General features: G+C 42.9%; 1 protein-coding gene across 1 annotated transcript in view; it reads left to right on the forward strand.

Moving 5' to 3' along the window:
• TBX20 (T-box transcription factor 20) overlaps positions 1–26,506 on the forward strand; it is a 50,162-nt gene that overhangs the window by 17,656 nt on the left and 6,000 nt on the right. Inside the window, exons 4-6 of the mRNA XM_035129557.3 lie at positions 1,210–1,318; positions 4,635–4,793; positions 10,642–10,718. Coding sequence (XP_034985448.1) covers positions 1,210–1,318; positions 4,635–4,793; positions 10,642–10,718 — 345 coding nt within the window. The remainder of the gene's footprint in view (positions 1–1,209; positions 1,319–4,634; positions 4,794–10,641; positions 10,719–26,506) is intronic.

A 26,506-nucleotide genomic window follows, 5' to 3' on the forward strand; every position in this document is an offset into this window, starting at 1 on the left:
GATCCAAAGCTGCTGCTACCCTACCCTCTAGCACCCCATTTCAAGGCTTATTACCCAGCTGGGGGTAATTTGGGATCTCCACTTTGGTAAACCCTATTGGTGGCTCTCTTATCCGTTGGCAGAGGCTGGCAATGATGCCATGCTAGGTCTCCACTTTCCCTGGCCATCGATCTGGGAGGGACTGGAACAGGCTTTTCTATTGTACAGCACTTTCTTCCCCACCCAAGGCTGAAAGTCCACCCCTGGAATCAGGGCCGGATTTAGGTTTGATGAGGCCCTAAGCTACTGAAGGTAATAGGGCCCTTTATATGTCCAGCTGTCCTTTGTGAGCAACAAATTGTCACTGTTTTTTGTGTTGAACATATGCTATATGGTAATTTATGGACCTAATAGGTACATAACAAAATATGTATTTAGTCAAAGTAATTGTTGAACAATTGGAAATGTACACCCAGGTTTTTTCCTTTAATTTTTTTTTGGGGGGGCCCAAGAGAGTGGGGCTCTAAGCTATAGCTTGTTTAGCTTATATATAAATCTGGCACTGACTGGAATATATTGTTAAGTAGGGTTGCCGGACACAAAAGTTGTTCTGTTGTTGTTGTTTTTTGCAAAGTTGTTGAGCTTTTTTTGTGTGCAAAATCTCAACAAAAAAAAAAGGTTTTTTTTTTAGCTTTTAAAAATGGAAATTGCCCAAATCTACACCAACCTGGATTTTCCTGGACACTTTAGAGATTTTTGCCCAGACACTGCTTAAGAGAGCTGAATACCGGCTATGTCCAGAGAATTCCAGATATTTTGAACATCCGTAGATGACTTAATTTGTGTGCTTTCTTTCTGAGACTGATACATTACTGATTTCTTTTGCCACTGGGGCAGCTGCTGTTCCTTTTAACATCCATAGGAAATGGAGCCAGTGAACCCTTTATCACTGGCATATCTTTCCGTCTGAGCCTTCTCCTATATTATTCCTTGAGAACAAACTTTCATATATTGCATTGCTCTTTCTTCAAGAGGCAGATCTTTAAATATAATAATAAATAAATAAATAAATAAATAAGGCACCTGAACTTGAGCTGGTTTGTTAGTGTTGTTAACTAGTTATGCCTCGTAGACTAGGCTGGGAAGTTATAGGGCGACTCTCTAACAAAAGCAAATTTCCTGAACACAGATCGGGTTGATTGACAGGCCCTGTGTCTCTTGGCTTTCCAGACTGTACGTGCACCCGGATTCTCCGTTCACGGGGGAACAATTGCTGAAGCAGATGGTGTCCTTTGAAAAAGTGAAGCTAACAAACAACGAGCTGGATCAGCACGGTCACGTGAGTAGCTGGTCCTGTGGGAAGGGAAACAATGTCCGCTCTCTCTCTCAGGCAATATCACCTGCTGGCGCACCTGTTGGCAACGGGTGTCATGAGCAGAGCCCCTATTGGGAAGGTGCTGTTGTTTTTAGGTGGCTGTTAAGGGGTGTGAAATGTAATGGGGAGAGTTATAGTTACAGGTAGGTAGCCGTGTTGGTCTGAGTCGAAGCAAAATAAAAAAATTCCTTCAGTAGCTCCTTAAAGACCAACTAAGTTTTTATTTTGGTATGAGCTTTCGTGTGCATGCACGCTTCTTCAGATACACTTGAAACAGAAGAGTCAGACCCTTATGTATATACAGAGGGTGGTGGTGGGGAAGTTGCTGAATTGGAACTCATTACCAAGCTTAAAACCATGGAGCCACCTGGGATGAACAAAGACATTGGATTCTTATCTCATTATGCATGATCAAGCTTTCTTTAGCGCCTCAGCCCTTCCTTTCCCCCCGCAGGACCAATTGCAGTCATCAGCAGTCGTTAACAGCCATCTACAGGTTTACCACTCCCATTAGCCCATCACCCATTCCCACCCCCCACCCTCTGTATATACATAAGGGTCTGACTCTTCTGTTTCAAGTGTATCTGAAGAAGTGTGCATGCACACGAAAGCTCATACCAAAATAAAAACTTAGTTGGTCTTTAAGGTGCTACTGAAGGAATTTTTTTATTTTGTAATGGGGAGAGCGAGGGATGCCTTGGGTCGGGGAGAAGGTTCTGTCATTTATGCCTCAATTATCCTTCTCTTGCTTCTGTCCTCTTTGTTCAGCAGCTCAGCATCTTAACATCGTTGTACTTACCAGCCCATGACCCCATTGAACAATTTCTCTCCTAAAACAGGCTTCCGTGGTGGTGTGCTTGTCACACTGCCCCTGCCCCCCCCAAAGTTTCTTGTGCATCTTTCCCCCCATATAATCATTATAATACATAAGTATTATTGGACATGCTCTCTTTTATCACTCTTCTGCAAGCCTTAGTGAGGTAAATTCCAGTTTTGCGCAAGATCTCCGTATTAAATATTAAACAAAAACCAAATGGAAATGGCCATCCCTTCCTCCCAGATCACAAGCTACCATTTTCCCCACTGTGAAACATTTACTGGGATGGATGGCAAATGGTGGAACAGCAATGCACACCAATCTCTAGAAAAAATGGAAATGTGCGGAAGCTAACACAGTAAGCTCGTACACACAGAAAATCAGGTCTGCTTGTAATAGAAGTCCTCCACTTGGAAGTATCCTGAGATGGTTGGGCTTGGAAGGCCATTGGTGTGAAAAAAATGTCCTGATTTAAGTACCATTGATTTCAGTGGGGAAGAAGCCTAACGAATGGAGGCTGCAATGCTATGCATAATTTACTGTTGAATTCAGTGGGGCCTATTTCTGAGCAGGCATGTCTGCGCACACACAATTCTCCTTGTTAGCTTTTAAGAAGAATTAATTTTCCCCGCTGTCATAATGGAGAAATGATGGTGTGGTTGTTTGTCCTTAGTGGATGTCATTATTCATTAACCCTAAAGAAGGCATCACACTCCCTGGGTGGAAGTCTTGCAGCTGTATCTATGTGATGGTTGATATGAAAAGTATGTTTCTAAGAAATAGAAACAAGAGCTTTAAAAAAAAAATGCAATAGCAGTAGCTGAGCCAGCTTGTCAAGAATACAGTAATATAACAACGATATATTATCTTTCCTTGTCTCATAGAATCTAAACCAAGAGCCCAGGGCAACTAACTCTTAGTAGTGTGGTACATTATCTGGGTCCAGACTACCGCTTTTTTGGTGTCTTCCAAGGAAGACAATTATTCACAGAGTGTTTGTGATTACAGTGGTACCTCTACTTACGAATTTAATGCATTCCGAACACACATTTGTAAGTTGAAAAAATTGTAAGTCGAATCCCATAGGAATGCATTGGGAGAAAAAATTCGTAAGTCGAAGCAACCCTATCTAAAAATTCGTAAGTAGAAAAAATCCTATCTAAACCGCATCCAAGATGGCGGACGGAGCTCCGTTCGTAAGTAGAAAAATTCGTAAGTAGAGTTATTTGTAAGTAGAGGTAACACTGTATACTTTCTCTACAGAGAGCTATTGGCTTTGATCAGGATCAGCAAAGGCCACTACGTTCCTAAAGACTGTAAAAAACCATATAGTGACAGAAACTGGGGAAAGTTCTTTTTCTGCTTCAAATCCTTCTGCTTTTGCAATTGTTTATTAAGACAACATGAGCTCTACACAGTCAGCTGAGTGAGGCAGATGGCAGAAAAGGATCACATTTCTGAATGAGCATCCAAATTCTGTGCAAATAGTAATACAATTAACAGCTAAATGATAGGATGGAAGATTCTGCTCCAGCTTTTGTTCTTAGGGAGTGGATGGTACGTCCTGGAATGCAGAGAAGCATTTGGTACCCCTCGGCTGCAGTCTGAAGTGGGGCAGTCCATATTGTCACATCATTATTTTGATTCATCTTGTTTTCCTCTTAGAAATCTTTAAATTAGGAAAGATATCTGTGAGGGAACAATTTATTGCACATTGTTAATGACAAGGTCCTAGCCGTGAGCTCTAGAACAGTTGATATATATGTTGCAGAAAGGTGTTGCAAAAATCTTGAGCAGAAGTAAAAAAGTTGGTAGTTGTTGGGATATGAATAGATGCTAGGAGATGATATATTTATTAGACATTATCCTTCCTTCCTCAAGTTTGTGAGTTCAGCACAGTGCATCTCTTTGCAGCTTAAAAAGAGAAGCTTAGATGGGCTAGTTTTAGCCTTTCAGTTTAAGCAATCCAGGATGCTTTGAGGGCAAGGCAGACTGGATTCTCCTGGTATTTCCCCTTGAAATAATAATCACGCAAACAGTCTTATAAAAGGTAAAAACAACATTTACTCACTCAGAATACTTGTTGAAGAATAACAAATACAGCAGCTTTTAAGATGTTAAATCAGTTACGAAGGCATACTTAAGCCTAGCTTAAAATGAAGTCTGAGCACGTAGCTCAGACTTAGCAGGTGCTTTCACATTGCTGGCATAGTGATGAGCGGTAAGAGAGTAAGAGAACATGCCCAAGCAGGCAGGGGAATATATAGCTATGCCCTCCCCCTGTCAGGGCACAGTGAGGGTGTCTCTCACAGAGTCCTCTCTAGCAAGTTTACAGGGAAACTTTGTGAGCTTCAGCTCCTATCTAGCAAAAGAAATTGTTGCTTTGGTTTGACTGCACTTTAAATATCCCACATGAGTGAGTGTTGACTTTCTGAGTAGCTCTTCCCTTTATCTCCTCTCCAGATAATCTTAAATTCAATGCACAAATACCAGCCTAGGGTGCACATCATCAAGAAGAAGGACCATACAGCTTCCTTGCTTAACCTGAAGTCTGAAGAATTCAGGACATTTATATTTCCAGAGACGGTGTTTACTGCTGTCACTGCCTACCAGAACCAATTGGTGAGTGTTTTATAACTCTAATTATTAGTCTTTTCGTCAATGCTGCTACTGGACTGAGAGATGAAAACGAGGGTTGAGTGCCTGAATTGCAAGGATGAATAGGACCTCCCCCTCTTTCCCTGCTACTTTTTGCGCTTGTAATCTGGATCAGGCCCCTGCAGTAGGTTACCGTTGAAAACCATCCCCTCCTTGGGAGACAAATATGGCGGGGTGGCTGGTGATACTCAACTGATTCACGAGGAACAGATGCAGGAGCACGCACTGGATTGGGGCCCTGCAGCTACTTTCTCTTAAAAATGCAAGTGACCTGCTTAAAAAGTGTGAACAACGTGACATTATTTAGTCCTAAGGATGTCATGGAGGAAGTCTTATGTCTGCTTTGGGCAGCACTACACTGCAATCGGAAGTCATTGGGTGTTTGTGATGGTATTCCAGACACGATGAGGAAATATTGTAACCTTTGGGCCTTTTTAATTTAGATTTTTAATTTAGACGCAGGTGGCGCTGTGGTTAAACCACTGAGCCTAGGGCTTGCTGATCAGAAGGTCGGCGGTTCAAATCCCTGTGACGGGGTGAGCTCCCGTTGCTTGGTCCCAGCTCCTGCCAACCTAGCAGTTCGAAAGCACGTCAAAATGAAGGAAGATAAATAGGAACCGCTACAGCGGGAAGGTAAATGGCGTTTCCCTGTGCTGCTCTGGTTTACCAGAAGTGGCTTTGTCATGCTGGCACATGACCTGGAAGCTATACGCCGGCTCCCTCGGCCAATAATGCGAGATGAGCGCACAACCCCAGAGTCGGTCATGACTGGACCTAATGGTCAGGGGTCCCTTTACCTTTACCTTTAATTTAGAAAAAAGGCAAGTTGAGGGGAAATGATAGAGATGTATACAATAACAGAGCTTGGGGGGGGGGGGTGGATAGAGAGAAGCTTTTCTCCATCTCTCGTAATCCTAGAATCCGGGATGTGAGAAGATTCAAGACAGACAAAAGCATAGGCGCCAACTCCTAAGGGCCAAGGGGCCTTTGGCCCTCCCAATAAAATATTTGAGGGGGTGCCCCCACCCCCAAGTCGATGGACATTGCCAATGCATTCAAATGGTGTGCATGCTTGATCTATTGTGCGGGGCCGGGCTTACCTGGGCCCCACAATATTTTATTCAAGGTGGCACCCCTCGGCAAAAGGAGGTCCGTCTTTACACTGTGAATGCGGAATTTGCTACTAAAAGGCGAAGCAATGGCTACCAACTTGGATGCCTTTAAAAGAGGTTAGAACAATTCACCGCAGATAAGCCTATCAGTGGCACTAGCTATGGCAGCCATATTCCAAGTCTACAATTCTATGGTTCTATGACTCTACTTCTGGTATTGAAGCTGCTGTGTGGAGAGAGCACTCTTCCATTCATGTCCTGCTGGTGGACTTCCTATGGAAATCTATAATTTTCTAGGCTGGTCTGGGGAGCAGTTTCACGGAGCAAAGGGGGCAAACGACTTCTCTCATGAGCCAGTTCCACAATGGAACCGCCAGAGAACTTTGACTAAAGAATCTCCCTCTGCCCTTTGCTTTGTGAAATCTCAAAATAGCTTTCTGACACTCATCCCTAAGCCATGTCAGAAAAACTCTTCTCTGGTCCCGGATGAGGGCCTCACATCCAAGCCATTTGGAGAGGTGTTGCTGGAGAATCACAAGACCGCACTGCTTATGTCTGAAAGGAGGGCAGCATTTCACAGCGCCTTCCTAATACAGGCAAGTCTGAGCTTGCTACTGAAGCCGTGAGACGTGGTGCGTGATCTGGCTGGAAGCTGAATGCGTGGCCTGCACTGGGCAGATAAATGGCATCAGCCAGGCCCAGTAGGGGAATGGGGAATTCTAAACCCTTTCTAGACAATTTCTAGATCTAGAGTCTGATGTTCATGATCCAGGGTGTGCATCTCATAAATCCACAGGGGCAGACTCTCTGCGAATTCAAGAGCAGAATACATTCCCCACACCCTCCAACGTTCCTCAGATGAAAATGGGGACATTCTTACTCCCTGCAACTGACCCTTCTCACCCCCTCCTATTTTTGGGTCCCCCCTGCCCCTGCAGAGCATTTCTGTCAGAAGAAGGGCAAGTGCCCACACCACACCAATGGCACACACACCCTCCACTACCCTGAGAAAAGCCCTTAATCCTGATTTAATTTTATTCTTTGGTAGATTTACAAAAGGAAAACACACACCAATACTGTACATTTTTTAAAAAAAGAAAGGGACAAGATTAGACGCAGATGCACAAAGCAATTTTTTTTTAAAAAAAATCAAGACTCCTTATGCTCCACAAACCCTTTCTTGCAACGCAGGTTGTCCCGGCACCTCAGAGCTGGCGCACCATGCCCAGCCCGCCCTGATTTCAGGAGCACCCTTACTTTGTTTCCCCCAAAATCACTGGCGGGGTTGTGTGTGCACCGCCCCCCGCACCATTGGGGAGGGGGGATACCATCGCGCCCGCCCCCCTGGACACACGCCACGCATCCTGCCACCACGCCAGGCGCCACGCCCCCACAGGCAGCTTGCCACGCCCCCGCAGGTGTCTTGCCATGCCCCCAGATGCATGCCACGCCCCCGGGACGCGTGCCAGCCACACCCCTGCCTGCTCTCCGCCCCCGTTGCTGGAGCATGCAGCTTCGCCACTGCCCAAAATGAATCTGTTTTGACCAAATGCATACATAATTTCAGTTATTTAGAGGCTTAGAACTTGGCACATTTCCAAAAGGCTCAGAATAGTAGATAACTGCATTTTTGGCAGTTTACATCCCTTTAAAAAAAAAAAAAAGCCACAATCTATCACATTATCCACACCAAACACAGTGAGTCTTGCTTGTGAGCGGCAACCCTCTGTATGCTTACATGACAGTGAATCTGCTGAACACTCTTAAGTTCCAAATCGTCTAGGTTTTCAAACCCGATTTTGAAAGAAGCTTACCACATGGAAGTAATTGGTGTATGAATGAATTACTTAAATTAAAAATAGAACTTATCTGCCTATAGATCTCACTGTCTTTTAAACTTTGAATTAAGCATCAGGCCTATGGGGGTGGGAGGTGTTTGCCTGGACAAAGCAGTTTTAGAATGCTGTGCTCTGATTTTCAAGCACATCCCGTAAATACTGCCAAATTTCCCCCTGGAAATCCTAGAGACAGAGAGGCTGTCGCATTACGTATGACTAATGAAAATGGAACCTCTCTTATTTTTGCCATTTCTTTCACTGCTGGTTTTAAGGGGGATGATTACATTTCTGCGGGTTATTAGATAAGGGCTAAATACATTACACTTTCAACAAACTATCTCACATTTAAGATTTAAAGGTCATGCATTTGTTTAAACAGTCAAGCCACTATAGGAGAGTTGAATTGTAGGTCAATTTTCATTTTTACAAGCTTTCTTGGAGATGTTCTCATGATTCATTTGGGAACTAGGAGTTTGAGAAATGACTGCAACAGCACCCAACAACTCTGCAAACCACCTTCCCGCTCTGAGGTTAAACTGGTGTTGCTCCTGTACTGAGCATTTTCTGTGGAACAGCTATGTTTTGTGGATTCCCCTTTTTTTGGAGCATCTGCACAATACTGTGAAAAAAGGAGTCCTGTTTTGTTTATCTCCCTGAAAAGCTTCCTTTTTTTTATTCAGAGCTTAGAAATATTTTTTAAAAAACAACAACAACAACAACCTCGGTGTATATTTTTAGGATTAATCTTATTTTTGTGTTGGTAAATTGTGTTTTGACATTGTGATCTACCTTGGGACCTCAGGGTGAAAGGCAGGTAAAAAGTAAATATTAAGCACACCATTTCCCCAGGCAAACATGGCTTATCTTACTTGTTTCTGGCCAATTCTGTCTTATCTAGATTTGCTCCAGATACTTTGTAGATTGCTCGCCATATTCTTCTCCATGGTCCATCTCTCCTCTGTAGGAATCAACTTTGTCACTTTGCTTTCCTTTTGAAATGAAATTGCCTGAATAAGAATAAGAATAATACCATTCCATAGTAGTGAGACAAATTATTTGCTTCTGTACTGGTGGTGCTTAAGATTGAAAATGTTAATTACCCTCATGGAATTGAGATATGCCTACCCTTCATAGTATTTTTAAAAAACGAGACAACTTTATTGCATTCCTGTGTAACTATGTCTCAGTTTATCACCCTGTCAACATTCTCCACACAAAAACATGCGGCCATTTTGGATGGTTATTTTGGCGGAGATACCATGAACTGGTCCAGTCCTTAAGAGGAGGCCTGGTTTCATAGCTGTCCTGAGTTCCAATAACACCACACTCCTGATTTACAATGGTTCGAGCAAGAAAACCAGACTTTTACACTTTGGGGTGATATAGGCAAAAATCTGCCCTTATTCCCTTATTGGGTTCTCCATCGGTTGGAGAATATAACAGAGGCCAACCAGAGAAGTTTGAGAAGCAAAGCCTTTATTTTTGCTTTTGCAACAGGTTCCTTCCCCTCATGCAGGAGAACAAGGAAGGAACCCAGAACAAAAGAGAACCTCCACTTTTATCAGTTTTCCCATCACCAAGAAACACCCCCAATACATCATTCCTACATCATAGCTATGTAATCAATAGCTCACAAAAAAGGAGGGTTCAAGGTAGAAATCTGAGCACTTTTGACACCTCCTCTCACCCCTGCCAGGTGTGAATTCCTAAACACAAAGAGAAATTAACATTTTCGTAAGAGTTGATCACTGTCTTTTGTTTGGAGGAGTCTTCCATTGTGAATGAGATGGCTAGCAGTCTGGCACCATTTATGGGGAAATGTCCAGTTAGCAGAGCCTCCGGCTGACAGGATTATGGCTCCCAAGTTGCTAGTCATGTGGAAATGTGTGTGTGTGTGATTCAGTGGGGTGGGGAAGCTCCTACAACAAGATGGATACAGTGGTGCCTCGCTAGACGAATTTAATTCGTTCCACGGGTCTTTTCTTATAACGAAAAATTCGTCTAGCGAATCCCATAGGAATGCATTGATTTTTTGGGGGGGGGGGATATTTTTTTTTGCCCATAGGAACACATTAATTGAATTTCAATGCATTCCTATGGGAAACCGCGATTCGCTAGACGAATTTTTTGTAAAACGAATTCGTCTAGCGAGGCAACCTCCACTAGAAAAAACCTTTCGTTAAGCAGAAATTTCGTTAAGCAGGGCATTCGTTAAGCGAGGCACCACTGTATCTCTTTAATTCTGGTCAGTTTGGGAGAGTCAAAATGGTTTGCAGGCCTGTCTTCCTGTACTGTTTGCGTGGTACATTTATGAACATTTATTATATATGTGTGACCTCAAAATTCTTATAACAGGGGGCTTTCACAAATCCCTAAGGAGAATTTTTTTGCTAGACTTATTGAAATGTTTAGCTTTCCTTGGGAATTCCTGGGATGTTTAGCTTGAGCAGGAGCTTCCCCCCTTTGCTGCAAAATGGTCTTTAACAGTTTAGGGACAGTTTTGGTCTCAGGGAAGTCCTCATGTCTTGTAGTAAGCCTCCTCACCTTTCACAAAGTTCCTCTCATGTCCTTCCAAGGAGAAATATATATTACAAAAGAATGCTTCACATTTTGCTTTAAGGGAAATTAAGTAGCAACAACTACAGTTCCTGAGCCCTGAAGGGTAATGGTGGTCTCCAAATGCCATTACAGAAGAAGCAGGAAGTCACATCTTTGCCAGCCTGCCTGTGAGATGAGATAAATTTGGTAGAAACGCAGCAGGGACTTGGTATGGATGGTTTGGTTGGGGTCATGTTCTGTAGGCTGTTAAACTGTCTCCTCAAAAGCTGGCTGGAAATGCACTCTGCTCTTCTCTGTTTCCAGATAACCAAGCTGAAGATTGACAGCAACCCATTTGCTAAAGGATTCAGGGACTCATCTAGACTCACTGATATTGAGAGGTAAGACGGACCTTTCGTTTACTTTTTGTTCAAGATAAGATAACGCTGAGGAGAGAGGAAGAGCTGTTGTGAAAAGTGTTCTATCCTCTCTCACGAAGCTGCAGCGTTTGCAAGTTCGTGTTGCACTGTAAGAGCTCTCAGGTACTTTATATAAATACTCAAAAACAATAAGTTTGCTCCCCAGAAGATCCCCCCCACACCTTTTCCAATTGCTGCTCTAAAGGCAAAATGATCTATAACTCATATGTGCATCTCACATAAACACACATATGCATGACTTCGTATAAAATAAACACATAGTGGTTGCCGTTTATCTCTGGTGCTTTTAAGTCTTTCTCGTGTCTTTTCTTACAAACCTGTCTGTCTTTTTGTCCAAGCCCACCACCGGAATATTCACCTTCTCATTCAAACCCTCGGCAAGGTCATGGAGATAGTCCCCGTCAGACTATTTCAGAACAAGAACATGCTCCTTTCTTTGCATGCTTGTGTGAACGTTTCCGATACAGCAAAGACCGAATCTGCACATGCAACAGAAAGCATGGGATGACAATGTTCTGATCTATGCTTTCTGCTAAATGTTTGAATCGCTTCTCACCCCTACGGTGGCGTTGGGGCCAGACTTTGTGGCACAAGCTTTGGACTCTGTAGCACTTTCCCCCCGTACAACTGCCACCGCCAGCAATCCCAGAGAACAAGCAGAGGAAACAGGGGAAGCCACAGCAGACTAGAGAGTTAAGTGCAGCTCTGGCGAGGCAAGACTACAGCCCGCTTACTTGTCCTACCCAGGACAACACCGGGGCATGAATGCAAGGGACCTGGCCCCATATGACTAAACCAGCTACAATTGCAAGTTGACATAGTTTGGATTAAGAAATATTAGAGTGAAGAAGTGTATTTAGGACTGATCATAAAGATGTTGATGGAACATCTTTAGGACAAGGTATGGGTTTTTCTAGATTTTTTAAAAAAAGCCTCATTAACTCCAACCAAAGGACAACAGGAACCCAGCGCAGACATCGGGCACTCTCTTCTCTTTCTTGGACCATTGCAATCTCCTTTTGTCTCATGAGAATGAGAATTTGCTTGGCTATTTTTAACAGCCTACTTTGCTCCATTTAGACAGTGGGACCTCGGTTGTCAAACGCTTCAGAAGTCAAACATTTTGGCTTTTGAACACCGACAACCTGGAAATGAATGCTTCCGTTTTCGAACGTGCCTCAGGAGTTGAATGGCTTCTGAGGCGCGGGTCTCCATTTTTTCAATGGATTTTGCCAACCGGCAATTGCGCCTCGGTTGTCGAACGTTTCGGAAGTCGAATGGTCTTCCGGAAAAGGATTACATTTGACAACCGAGGTTCCACTGTAATGGATGTATGAAGGCAACCATGTTGTTTCTGTCCCGCATTTTAACAATGTGGCCAGATCATCTTAGTCCCTTAGCAGGATGGCAGCTGGTTCAGCACAGATTATTTTAGCTGGTCATTTCAATGCCAAGGGCAGGATCCCAAACTCAATCCCATTCACTGAATACCCCCAGTATCAAAATCATTTGAAAGGATCATACTAAATCAAGCATTACTGCAAGAAGTGGCAATCCTTGCTAAGACGTAAGCGCCACGAATACATTCGCACCTGCGTGCAACGAAAATGTTTCGGATTGGGTGCCCTTACTTCCATGTCTGGCTTGCTATGTGATTACCACTCCATCCATAATGTGGTGACCTCCAGATATTCTTGGATTAGTCTCATCAGCTGCAGGAAGCATGACCCAACGGTAAGGGTTGATGGAAGTTGGTGTCCAAACACATCTGGAGCTACCTCTGGCCTAGTGGATTGGAAGCAGGTCGGCTTAGTGCAAATTTATACGTACCAAAAACCTTTCATTCCACAACTTCACTCATTTCATTGAAAGACGGACCTTGAAAACAACTTGCAAAGTTAATAGAGTCTCAACTGCCATTTCTGGAAACAAACAATATTATCAGTTCCATTTATATGCCTTGGCACAGACAGTTTCCCAGTTCACATTCACACCTTCTTGAAAGGTGGATATTTGATTAGCTCTTGTAATCAGATAATCCATTTTTTGAATGGACTTCCTAAGGCAGACACAATTTTGTGTATGAACAATTTGGGCTATAGCATGGTCACCTATGCTGCGCAAAGCATCTGTGAGGACCTTTTATTCATTGCACACTGCCTGTCTTTGGGTTGACCTAAATAGTGTGAATGTGGGACAAAGCTTTGGATTTAATTTCCAGATATTTAAGTCTGCTTTTTTTCCTAACTAGCCTTTAGGGAGGGAAGCAAATCAGATCAATGGATCTTTAGAGACCTAAAGAAATCAAATTAGGCTGGAGTCAGTTACCGCACTAAACCATCTAGTAATTGGATTGCTCCTTGTAACTGATTGAACACTGCTTCTATCTGCAGCAATACAGGCTGGGCTTCCTTACAGTTGATCTGAGAGAGAAAACACATCTTTTTATGACATGATGACAGACATTGCACTCTTCTAGCCTAATTGAATATGGTTTTTTATAAATACACGACTTTAACAATTTCAAACTTCCCATTTCAAATTTACGGTCTCTGTCAGGACTTAATTTGAGCCTGGGCTCAACTGCAGAATCTGTGAGCTCAGCCTGTTTTCGATGGAAGGGCTTTGTCTAAGAAAGCATCTGAGCATAGACAGAGTGCCTTCACTCCACTGCTGAGGTCCTTGTTGTGTGAACACCTGGGCTTAAAGGCAAACTCATACAGAATGGTTTGAGCCTTAGCCCAATACCAAACTGCCTACTCAGTGCTAGGTAGCATTTCTGCGGGCCCAGTTCTCTGCAAATGGATTCCTATCGGTATTCTGTTGTATTCAGAGCCAGAGGGTTCCCTGTCACTACCCTCTTAAGCATAGTTTGCATATCTACACAGAATCACATGGGCGAGGCCATCTGAGTGGATGTTGCTCAGTCAGCCATTGTTCTCCCAGCTAGGCTCCCATCATGCCATGTTGTGATCCTGTGATTCTGATAGCTGCACACATACTGAAGCTGGATATGGCTGTTGTGCATATATATGTGAGGAAGAGGATGGTGCCGTTTGTTTTTGTCTTCTGCGGTTGTGGTTGAGCATTTGAATCTGTCCGTCTTTTAGTCATCCTTTCCCTTCTTCTACACTGAGGTGCGTGGTGAATTTATTTTTATGCCTCCTTTGGAACCTGTTGTAAAATTTAAGCTGGTTCCTATGAACCCAGAGAAATGGATCTTGACCCAGGGAGAGCTCAAGGATCCAGGCAAGCAGACGAATTTAAGCGTCTCCTGCCCACCAAATAACAGAGACCAAACCAGGACGTACGAAGCAAGGCACTTTTATTTTTGCTGTTGCAACAGGGTCCTTCCTCTCACACAGGAGAACAAGGAAGGAACCCCAAACAAAGATGTCTTGCCCTTAAAAAGAAATTTGAAATTGGTTTCAGCCCACCCCCCAGAAGCATCATCCATATGTCACAGAAGGGGTGTAGCCCAAGACCCCCCTCCCTAGATTCATCATAGGTACATCATGAAAGGGGAGGTCTGGTGGCAGTAATCTGAGCAGTCTGGACCCTGCCCCCTGCCCCCCAAAACCTAATCAACAAAATTGAGAGATATTTACATTTCCCTGTTTCCCAGCCAAGTTAATCACACCCTTTTGTCTGGCAGTCAGGTATCAGGATGCCAGGGATTATCACTTTAATTCCTGAGACAATGAGAAGGTTCCCCCCACCCCACTTCTTCCTTGCAGAGGAACACCTGGTCAGAGAGAGAGTCAAAATGGTGTCAGAAAGGCCTGTCTTCCTGTGCTGCTTCAGACATGTGCCTGTACATTCATGTACATGTTTTATGAACAATTATTATATATATATAGATATGACCTCAAAATTCTTATAACAATTCCCCATTTGGGGCTATAATTTTTCTTAAAAATTGTTGCCCCACAAAAGAATAACCAGATGTGTTGTTTTAGTACTTTGGGAGAAGCATTTCTCAAAAATGGTCTATGTATTACACTTAACAGGATGGTCCACCAATATTGACTGGAAAGTGCAGTTTGCTTGTTTACCCTTTTGTGTGTTCTCAGGTGTCAAAAGCTAGCTCTCCTCTGGTTGCACACCTCCAACGTGGCACAACAGCAACAATCCCTGGTGAATCCCCTTAGGGCTTTCATATTGACCATGTCGCCTGGCACTCACCATAGCTGCCACAGGTTTGGACATGTCATGAGAGAGATGCCTTTGCCTTGGGCTTTCTATGGGCCTTTATTATAGGCTCTGGCCTTGCACTGTAGGGAGTTGCCCAGTTGCTCTTAAAGGAAGAAAGCTACTTGCACCTTGGATACACTTGCCCAATTAGAACTGAAGCCAAATTAAAATTTATACAGCCCCATAAAACATGTCCAAATTAGTCAAATTTAACTCTAAAAGGGATCATTCCTGTTAAATCAAGACATAAATACCTTCATTTATCTGGTGTTTCATGGATCTTGGAGCTTATTCTTGGTAAAATGAGTAAAAACAAATTTAAAAAATGTGTAGAGAAGGTTGGCACACTGCAGAGTGCCAGGTGGGACAAGAAAATGTGGTCATAAGTTGATCTAATCTAAATACTGAACTATGCAATATCCTGATCCTTTAAAAGGCATACAATGCATGGCAATAATACAAAAAAAAAAACATTGGGACACTATACATTTTTTTTTAAAAAAAAAAACCCAACAATTAAACACAAAATTGGTTCACCTCCCCCTCCTTGTGGAAATAACATACTGTCAGACATAGTTCAATGTTTCTGTCGAATATCACGCAACATAAGACCTAATAATTATATATCAGTTGTATGTCTTGAGGCCATCATGATCTTGAGACAATTCCGGCTGCTTTTAAATCCTAGGGCACAGAGTCTTGAGGTCAAGGAGAGAGAATGTCCTTGCAATTCACTTTCCCCCTTTGTCCCAAAGTCATTTGACACATTTCAGTGTTCCTATATAACACATAATGCACAAAACCTTCAAATTATTAATTATACGCCACTTGTATATCTTGAGGCAATCAGGTGAACTTGAGATAATTCTTGCTGCTTTTGCATGTATCTCCAACAAGGGGGTTTTCTTGTCTGCCTTCGAGTCACTGGGAGGAAGTTAACAGTACTTCTATAACAGCACTTCTAAACCTTGCTGAAACGTTATAGCTTTCTAGGTCCTCCTTCTTAGGTTGTGATCAAAGAGATAAAATGTCAATTTGGTTTCCTGTAAAACATCCTTTTGAAAATAGGCCTGCAGGGGGTTGGGGCCTGAAGATATAATTAGTTAAAAAATAATAGTGATAAATAGTCAAGAAAGGGGAGAATATTCTAGAAATTTCTTCTTGGGGAGCTGCAAATAATATAAGATCATAGTTATTTAATTACTGCTGTTATTGTCTACTCAGTCAGTTTAATTTACTTCACCTAGTTTGGCTGTGGAGGAAACAAAGGACAAAAATTTTGTTAATTAGGACACAATCGATAAGTTATTAACATTTTCCTTATGTGGTTCTGAATTCTCTTTGAGGTTCATGTATCTTGTTTGAAAGGGATTATTATTATTATTATTTACAGGAAAGAATGACTTAGATGCTACATTTGTATGTACAGAAAGAAAAAGTAGAAATACAAAAAAAAAAAAAGATACAAAAATAAAACAAAATAAAATTTAGATTACCACTCACACAACAATTTTTACCTGGTTATTGTTAGAATAATTTCATAGACATAATGGAAAAACTGATATAATAAATGGAAGCAGATTATTTATAAGCTAAAGAGAAGCGCCAAAGAGAAATGAAATTACTGTTTGTATCTCCTCACTCCTCACTTTTTCTTTCTTTTTTTTGCTGTGGAAGAAAAGAATTGGCAAAACACTCAATCATTGCTACATTAGAAAAGGGAGGGTTATATTAACATAGGGTAATGCTTCGGGGTGAAATGCAAATGAGAGATAAGTATCCATCCTGAGTACCTGCTAGGAAAGAAATGGAGCCTTTTGTTTGCATAGTCTGTCAACTGGTAGACAGCAATTTTCTATGAATTTCCAAGTGTGGAGGGGCTTGTTTAGGTGGCGTCCCCCCCCCCCCCCATTGGGAGATAATTTTGCATTAAGGTTCTGAAAGAATTTCTCCACACCCTGAATCTCAGTATTCTGCTGGAAAGGGAAAATTATTTCATGTGAAAATCAGTCAGGAAATGTTCCTAAAATGTACAGAGTTTTGCATGTTGAACTGGAATTGGCAGCTTCTAAACAGTTGATGGTTCTCAATGGTTCTTTATCTATTTATTTTTACATAAGGAAATTTAAATTTAAGTTTCATGTGCAAAGCATAACCTTGAACCTCTTAATTAATTTATAAACTACTCAAGAGACAGACTTATAGTAGTACTCTGCTATTTATACCTGTGGAAAGAATCTGGCATGTTAAGATTTTTGGAACTTGGCAACCACTTAACCTTGATGGACCAGTAACACACATGAGGTTGTTTTCCCTCAGTGGTTCAAAGCTTTACATTAAGAAATTTGAATAATATTTCATGAGCAGATTATAACCTTTTCGCCCCTTAGTTAAAACCTCATTTTTCTCCTCTATTTTCCTCTTCAAGCTGACATAAACTCTGTGCATGTACAGAGTTCATGATTCGGCAGTCTATTGTACCATTTTTTAAAGTGCTGCACCTCTTGACAAAATTACCATCTGAATAAAGGAAGGGAAGGGGAAAGAGTAGATTTTAAAATAGGGTTAGATTTTACACAGAAACTCACTTTTCAGTGCTTACAAACACATTTTCTCTCCCTCCTTTTTGCAAGTTTGGAAAGGGTTGGAAGGGATCTTGAGTAATCTAGTCCACCCCTTCTGAAATATGGGGATCTCAACACTATCACTGCCCTTAGGATACACATACATTTGAGTACAGACGCCTGACTGGGAAGGAAACACAGGCTATGCCCTATCACGGAAGCACATGTGTGTACTAAGGGAAAAATAAGGAAGGGGAAGATTAAAAGTACCAACGTTATATAGAAGCCTTTAGCAAACCTTAAGATTGGATAAACAGTTTAAGAGGGAATTTACTTCCTTACTAAAACCATTCTGTCCATTTGAATCAAGGTTAAAGTGACTCAGATAGACATTTGCTGGCTATGGATCCTCTACTTTTAATAACATTTCCCTAGAAGGAACACCATATTCCATAGTCACATGGTGAAACATTACATACAGAGCACATGGCTCCCTTGTGACACAGACCTTAAATATTGTGAGTTCACAAACAAACATTTTCAAGGTTACAATCTCCCTTTTCCCTTCCCGCTCCCCCTTTCTGTACAGAAAGGGGTAGGTATGCACATACACCCCACTTTTACTCTCTAGAGAAAGATTGGGAAATGTTCAAGACTTTCATATGTGCTTAAACTTTAACCCTTAATAGAGAAAGTGATAAAAACTTATATAATCACTCCACAAAAACAACAATTACACTCTTGTTCCAACTCTGAAAACCAATAATCTTTCCTTGCCAGAAAGCAGAGCTGGGCTGAATTTCAACCCATCACCACATCAGACACATTGCCTTTCACATAGCTCTAAAATGGGGGTTAGAAGGGACCCTGAGGTCATTTAGTCTAACCCTCTAAGATACAGGATTCACAAGATTTGAATGAAAATACCAACTTTATATAGAACCCTTTAGCAGATGAGTTTTTTTCCTTAAGAGGTGATATCAGGAGCCCAACACAATTGAAGTTAAAACTAGACTCAGATAGACAATTCCTGGCTAAGGAAGCTCTACTTTTGACAAACAATTCACCTTTATAGGAATAGCTGTTCAATTTTCCTTTAGTCAATATTCCTCTAGTCACTTGGAGGAAGACTCCCTTTTAGAGCCTCTCTCAATAACAAACATTTGCACACCTCATGAAGTGAACATTTTCAAGTTTCAAAATATTTTCAAAGCATTGAGCAAGCATTTTCAAACTTACTACTCTTATTTTCCTTCATCCTGCCCCCTCTTTTTACTTTTGGAGAGGAAAAAATGGCCTTCTACAGCCTCTTTAAAACAAACCTTTACACACTACCTCCACTCTTTTAAATATTTGCCATTGTTTTTGGGTTGATCAAGCCCTTACATAAGATTATTTAAGCAAGCTTGCCTTATTATTATATTATTTTAAACTATGCATGCTTTAAAAAAGGCAGTCTGTGGGTGTCATGGCCAAATTTTACACAAACCCCTAATTTCCTAAACCTGGATTATATCTCTCATTTACTTTAAGGGGAACAATGAACTATAGCAGACACAAGGATCAGACGCACATACACTTCACAGACAACACAGACAACATGTAACATGCAAACATATATAATTTTATACCATAACATACTTTGTAGGATTCCTCACAAAACTTTTCTCATTCAGAGTTCACCAGGGTTAATTTTAAAGCGGAGATTCACTGTATGTTAAAGGAACCTCCTGGTAGCCATTTCCCCTCATCTGGGTGGTCCATAGTAAAGCGGACCCAGTGTTTTTTTCTTACAAAGTTTTTGCAATTGGTTCCCTTCAAGCTTGTCCGCCCCGGGGATTTCGTGCCAATTTAAGAGAACGAATTGGAGTGGACTTTCATCCTCAAAGTCCTTACCGGAGCCAAGCCTCAGTTGTGCTTTGCCTCGGTTGGGAGTCTGGGAAAGGAATTCCTTAGAGTGGGTTGCACCCATTTTACTTAAGCCTTTTTATACTGCAGTTCGGGTCCCCGACCCTGTTCCTGGACACTCTTAACTTCCCGAGTCTATGACTCACCCCCACGTCCTAGTGGTGTTCCTGCCTGCCGTTCGCGTGCACTAACTACTAGGCGGCCTGGTGCAGCTAAAACCCTATTGGAACCCTCCCACTGGTCATCAATTGCCTGAGGGTTCCACAGCAACTTCCCTGCCTCTTACACACTAGACTCAGGTCCTACTGAACGCTTGCCTACGCAATGTCAGGTCGGAACTGAGGAATACAGAGATACAGAGTAGTAGGAAAGGAACGGGCGCACTTGCAATCTCTGGTCATGGGTCATACCTAACAAAGGTCGCCATGGCAGGGGGGCGTCTTCACCCGAAGATTAAGAGCAGAGGAATAGGAAACAGAGCTGGGATAGCCAGATTCCCAGATTGGTAGAAAAGCGACAGTTTGCTCAGACTTCTGCTCAGTTTGGCAGAAGGGAGCTGGGACAGTCTTTCTGAGCTCTGCGTTTAACGTAAAGACTGTTGCCCTGGACCTCAGTTCTACCTTGTAACTGTGCCTGGCAGCCTTGCTGCAACTAAGGTCCAAAGAGGAGAGTAGAAAAGGATAGTCCAAGTGGAGAAATAGATTTTTAGTTGCTGTGGTTCTTAGCTCACCCAAGGTGTCCCCTTTTAATACTCACGACCGATCCTTTCAGTCGAATCCCGTTGTCTCCAGCTTCCAACTGGTTCCTGAAAAAAAAACAGCCTTGTCCCTTTAAACGTTGCTTCGTCCTGGGGGTCCCGCTTGGACTCTCAATTACTACCAAGTGCCTCGGGTCCTGAGGTTGGTTTACCCCCCTGCAAAAGAGGCAAGGGCGCGCTGGGCTCCCCTTCCTCAGTGAACCCGGAGCTCAAGGCAAAACTGGGTCCCCGAAGTGGTCGCCAAATTGTTGTAAAATTTAAGCTGGTTCCTATGAACCCAGAGAAATGGATCTTGACCCAGGGAGAGCTCAAGGATCCAGGCAAGCAGACGAATTTAAGCGTCTCCTGCCCACCAAATAACAGAGACCAAACCAGGACGTACGAAGCAAGGCACTTTTATTTTTGCTGTTGCAACAGGGTCCTTCCTCTCACACAGGAGAACAAGGAAGGAACCCCAAACAAAGATGTCTTGCCCTTAAAAAGAAATTTGAAATTGGTTTCAGCCCACCCCCCAGAAGCATCATCCATATGTCACAGAAGGGGTGTAGCCCAAGACCCCCCTCCCTAGATTCATCATAGGTACATCATGAAAGGGGAGGTCTGGTGGCAGTAATCTGAGCAGTCTGGACCCTGCCCCCTGCCCCCCAAAACCTAATCAACAAAATTGAGAGATATTTACATTTCCCTGTTTCCCAGCCAAGTTAATCACACCCTTTTGTCTGGCAGTCAGGTATCAGGATGCCAGGGATTATCACTTTAATTCCTGAGACAATGAGAAGGTTCCCCCCACCCCACTTCTTCCTTGCAGAGGAACACCTGGTCAGAGAGAGAGTCAAAATGGTGTCAGAAAGGCCTGTCTTCCTGTGCTGCTTCAGACATGTGCCTGTACATTCATGTACATGTTTTATGAACAATTATTATATATATATAGATATGACCTCAAAATTCTTATAACAAACCCATTTCGATGACTCACCTCTGGTGGTGGTGGTTGTTGTTTTTTGCAATCCGGGCATTCTTCCAAATGTGCAAAGAGGCAACTGCATGAAACGAAAACCTTTTGAAATTTAGAACTAAAGAAGTCCTCCACGCTGGTGACTGCCAAGCCATGCACTCCATATCCGGTTTGGTCGTTTTCTTTTGTCAGGCGTTGAATGGAGAAGCAAATTTGATTCGTGAGGTTTTATTATTTGTTCTCTCTCATTAATATTCTATTCACTGGCAATCACTTGAGGACAAATGATGAGTGGGTGACTTCTTACTGCATGGGTGGCCATCTATGGCACGGGGAGAAGTCTGTGACACTTGGGGATCAGCCCCTACCTTCCCTTCCCAGCAGTGGCAGACTTTGGGCCCTCAAATTTCAGCAGTGCCCTGCGCTATGCTAACACCTGGCGCTTCCCTGCTTCTCATGCCCTGTTCCACAGCACTGCTGTGGTGCCTCCCAGGGGCATCTTACCCATAGACATTAGTGGCGTGGCGCACCGGGGTGCCAGATTTTGGAGGGCGCCACAGGCTGAGTGTCCGGGAAGGAGAGTCAGGGCACTCCAATGGGTGGCTGAGAGCAAAGGTGCAGGCTGCCCCAGAGCAGGGAAGGGAGAGTGCCCTGACTCTCCTTTCCTGGCCCGTTGGAGTCCACTGTTTTTTGTATTGACCTGTGTTTCCCAGTCCTGATTTGTGGGTTCATCTGTTTTGGTCACAATTGATGTATTATTTCCAGTTTTACGTGGAGAGGGGCGTAGCTCAGTGGTAGAGCATCTGCTGCTGCCAGTCATTGTAGACAATACTGAGCTAGATGGACCCAACGCCTGACTGAATATGAAAGTTTCCAGTATTCCTGTGTTCTTATTAATAAATCTGCTCTGTCCTATTTCCACATCAATCTGTAAATTGAAAACCAAACATTTGCATTATTCTTAAACATAATTTTTTTCACTTGAGATGCATTTTTGTGCACATTATCTCCCAAAGCGTGCATCTTGTATGCATTTAAACTCAAAATACAGATTGCTGGTACTTTTCTGAGCCAAGAACCTCAAAATTGGGAAAAGTGGGGAGATAAAGGGATATCTGCATTCCATATTGTGTATTTGTCCAGAATGTGTGAATCTGTTTGGTTTGCTTAAAGATGTGGAATGAACAAAATTCTCCTCATTCCTAATATAATATAATTACAAGACTGGCCTGCCTAATACAAACAGGCAAAGAGTTGTTGAGGCTTTTAGGAGCCCATTCACCTGTAATTAAACCTTTCCTGTTTGCAGCCCATTTTATTGAGTGGGTGGTGGTGATTATTGTGCAGAGGGGGCAAGAAACCAAGAGTGTTGTTAGAGGTCCTAAGCCATGAATTTTGTGCACCAGGTTTGTGTCTACAAATGGTTTTCCGTTCATGTCAAAGGATGAGGAGCTCCATGTGTGCTTAGAGCTGTCCCATCCATTGTAGTGAATGGGGAAGTAATCTAGTGCTGGGACATATATATGTGCTCATGTGTGTGTTTATTCAGAGCTCTTGATTGGAAGCTATGGCTTCTACCAATCATGGAAGAAAAATATCTGTAGCATTTGTGACTGTTCTTTAGGATTGCTTTTAATGGATGGTGTTGTCAAAGTTTATCTTCAGAGAAAAATGGGGTTAAGCATCAGAGGCAATGTATATCTGACTTGCCCAAAGCTTTTCTAAAATTAAAGTAGAATTATATAATTATTCACAAAATGACTGGCTCAATATGTATCATTTTTGAAAAATGTGCAGTTGTGCAGTCTAAAAACACCCTAGATTGAATTTCTGCCTCAAATTGCCATTGACGTAATTTTTTATGGGGTAGAATTGTAATAGGAAATATATCGATCTGCCTGCTGGTAATTTATAAAATTATCTGCATCTGGTTATGAAAAACACCATCGCAAGGTGGCGGTTTATAAGGTGATATTGCAGCCTAAGAACTTCTGAGACATAAATGAGAGGAATCTCATCACTAAATTGGGTGACAAAGCTTCCATTTACAGGTAGGGTCAGTCATGGTGCCGATCAGCTATTTGTGAAGAGAGCTGGATCCAGTTCCTGCCTGCTCTCCATTTCTTAGCTTACGTTTGTTTGGGGCCATCAAAGTACTTCCCTAGTGGCCGTGCATGTTTCAACTGCATGTAGGAACTATGTGTTTTGTATTTGAAGAACATTTGGAAAGCAACAACACATGGATTTTTGTGATTTCAGCCTGTGACCCCCAGGTTTTCTCACATACGTGCTAAATCGTGCATGGCCCTTCCTGAACTCTATAGGAGAGCAATTATTCATGTGTATGTAACAGGGATGGGGAACCTGCTATCTTCCCAGATGTTGTTTGACTCCAACTCCTGCCATCCCCAACCCACCTGGCCCAGTAATCAGGGATGGAAGGAGCTGAAGTCCAACAATTTACAGGCTTCAACTTAGGTTTGTCTTCCAAGTACAATGGTACCTTTGTTATCAAACTTAACCATAGTTGCCAAGTCTCCCGTATTCCCTGGGAAACCCCCATTTTTCCAGCTGTCCCCAGCTGAAAAAAACAGATTTTTTTGTTTTTCCCTGGTTTATTCTGGCACGGCGGCCATTTTGGAACTGGGCGGAGCATGCTCAGAAGCGACTTTTGATGCTGCTTTGCCCAGTTCCAAAATGGCTGCAGCACGACTTCTGGTGCGGCGGCCATTTTGGAACTGGGCAAAGCAGCATCAAAAGTCGCTTCTGCACATGCTCCGCCCAGTTCCAAAATGGCGGCAGCGCTACTTCCGGTCTGCTACTTCCGGTCCAGTCCCTTATTTCTCAGGCCGGAACTTGACAGGTATGAACTTAACCCGTTCCGGGAGTCGGTTCAGCTCCCCAAACCAATTGAAAACCAAGGTGTGGCTTCCAACTGGCTGCAGCAGCTTCCTGCACTCAAACAGAAGCCGTGTTGGACGTTCAGCTTCCAAAAAATGTTCACAAACTGGAACACTTACTTCCAGGTTTGTGGCGTTCAGGAGCTGATTTGTTTGACAACTAAGCCGTTTGAGAAACAAGGTACCACTCAGGGCCGTCTTAAGCATATCTGGCGCAGTGGTGCAAAGATCCCTCCGGCGGCCCCCCCCCCGTTTCCCAGCGCGGCTGTCTGGCGAGCGCGGCGTGCAGCGCGGTGGCCCCCTGGCGGCCCGGCGCCCTGCGCCACCCAGCCTTGCCCTGGTACCACTGTAATATAAAAAATAAAAACAGAGAGGCTTGCTTCTGCAGTTACCTCTGTGTAGATGTTCACAGCACCTCGAGCTCAGGGGCTGGAGCCACAGAAGCAAATCTCAAGTGGCCTCAGGTGATCTTGCCTTTCAAACCAAAGTGGAGCTGATGAGCACTTCCTGGCAGCGAGCGCCATTAATGCCGCAGGCTTCTTGCCCATGCTTGACAGAAATGAATGGAGGCTGGGTAGGCGCATGCTTGGCAAACTGCACTACATATTAGAGGCCAGCAACAGGAGACCTTGGGGACGAGTCTGGTCCCTTGAGTATTGCCCGCTGGCCCCTGACATGCCAATTTGCAGACAAGAGAGGAGTATAGGAAGGAGTTTTGCTTGGTAATCCAGCTTGACAGATGAGTGGGACCAAAGCCCCACCTTCTACCCCCCTCCTTAGAGCACCCCTCACCATCAAAACCAGTAGCTGAAAAAGTAACTTCAAGGGAGTGTATTGGACCAAAGCCTGAAGAGCCTTGCTCATCGACTCCATGGCCTTGGTAATAATGTGAAATGTTTTCTGGTTTTTTTTTTTTTTTTTGCATTTCTCCTTTTGGTAGAATCGGGGAAAGGGAGCATCCAGATCCATAATGTAACCAATGCAGCCTCCCACCCCCTTTTCCCTTGTAAGATCTTCTGGGAGATACACTGTATGGCCACTGTCTTCAATCACTTAAAAGGCAATAATTCAATTATATCCTCCTCTCGGTAGCAACTGCCATTGCTTTCTGTCCACTTCCAGTCCCCGCAAGTAAATTGCTTCAATAAGATTCTCCTCCCTCTCCCCCTTTCACTCTTTACTCTCATTTCCCCTCTCCTGCAAGGGGCTTGTATATGTAATGATGCCAGTGATATTCCAAGGACAAAATATTCTCGGTCCTTTTGCAAGGAGGCGGGATCACTGTGATGGATTTATTGCACTGTTTGGTAAACTGTCCTCCCCATTTTATTTTATTTTTAAATGTAGCAGGCTTTGCTGAAATGCGATGCGTTTTTAGTTAGCCTGAGTTACCAAACGCGGGTTCAGCAGGGATCTCTGCCAAAGGCTAGGTTTAAATGGCTTCAATTAACTGGATTGTCTATGGGAGCAGGGATAGGCAGCTGATTTGAAGTGCATCAGGTCAAATTGGCCTTTGGGGAATCCTGATAGATAAAATGGCTTTGTTCATTAAATAGGTTCTTCTTACTTCTTACTACTACTACTACTACAGTGGTATGTTCATACAGTTTATGAACACAATTGGTTCTGGAAGTCTGTTCATAAAGTAATGGAAAGTGAATTAATCCGTTCCAGGTGGGTCCGCGGCGTTCATAAACCGAAAATTCATAAACCGAGGTGTTCATAAGCTGAGGTTCCACTGTACTAAGCTTTCTAGCAGTGCAGCTTAAATATATGTGATGTTTCTTGCAAAGTATTTGAAAAAATGAAATGAAACTTTGGGTGAATTTTGTACTCATAGTGAACACACAGAAAAAGAAGCAAATTGCTTCCCTGCCCCGATGCATGAGTTTAATTAGAAACATTACAACAATCTGTCCCATGAGAACCTGAGTCCAATCCAATACAAGCAGCACGCAAGGGCACAAGATTCAATCAAGTTTCAATCAAGTATTATTAGTACAGAAAGAAAACAATAAGAGAACCATATACAAATGCTGACACAGCATAAGCAAAACTAAGAAAACTCTGAACATAAGAAATTGAATATGTAAATGTATCAAAGCTGCATGAGAGAAACTTTCGAAATAAGAACTTGAGCATTGTGGCCTAAGCCAAGATAAGTGGTTTCATACGAATTTGAATGTATTAAACATAACAGAAAGCAGAAGGAGAAACTACTGAAGAAGCCCATCATATGGGCGAAACAGGTGAAAAACACCGGCAGCCTGTCTATTATTGACACTTTGTTCGACCTGCTGCCACTTTGCTGACCGCTACATAGCCTCAAAGACTGGTTTGACTTTCGGTATTTATTTGTATATGCTATCTGCTTGACGTTTGGTTTTGGCTTCTGTGTCAGCATTTGTATATGGTTCTCTTATTGTTTTCTTTTTGTACTAATAATACTTGATTGAAACTTGATTGAATCT

Source organism: Zootoca vivipara, chromosome 11, assembly GCF_965207765.1.
Source record: "Zootoca vivipara chromosome 11, rZooViv2.hap1.1, whole genome shotgun sequence".
Lineage (NCBI taxonomy): Eukaryota > Metazoa > Chordata > Lepidosauria > Squamata > Lacertidae > Zootoca > Zootoca vivipara.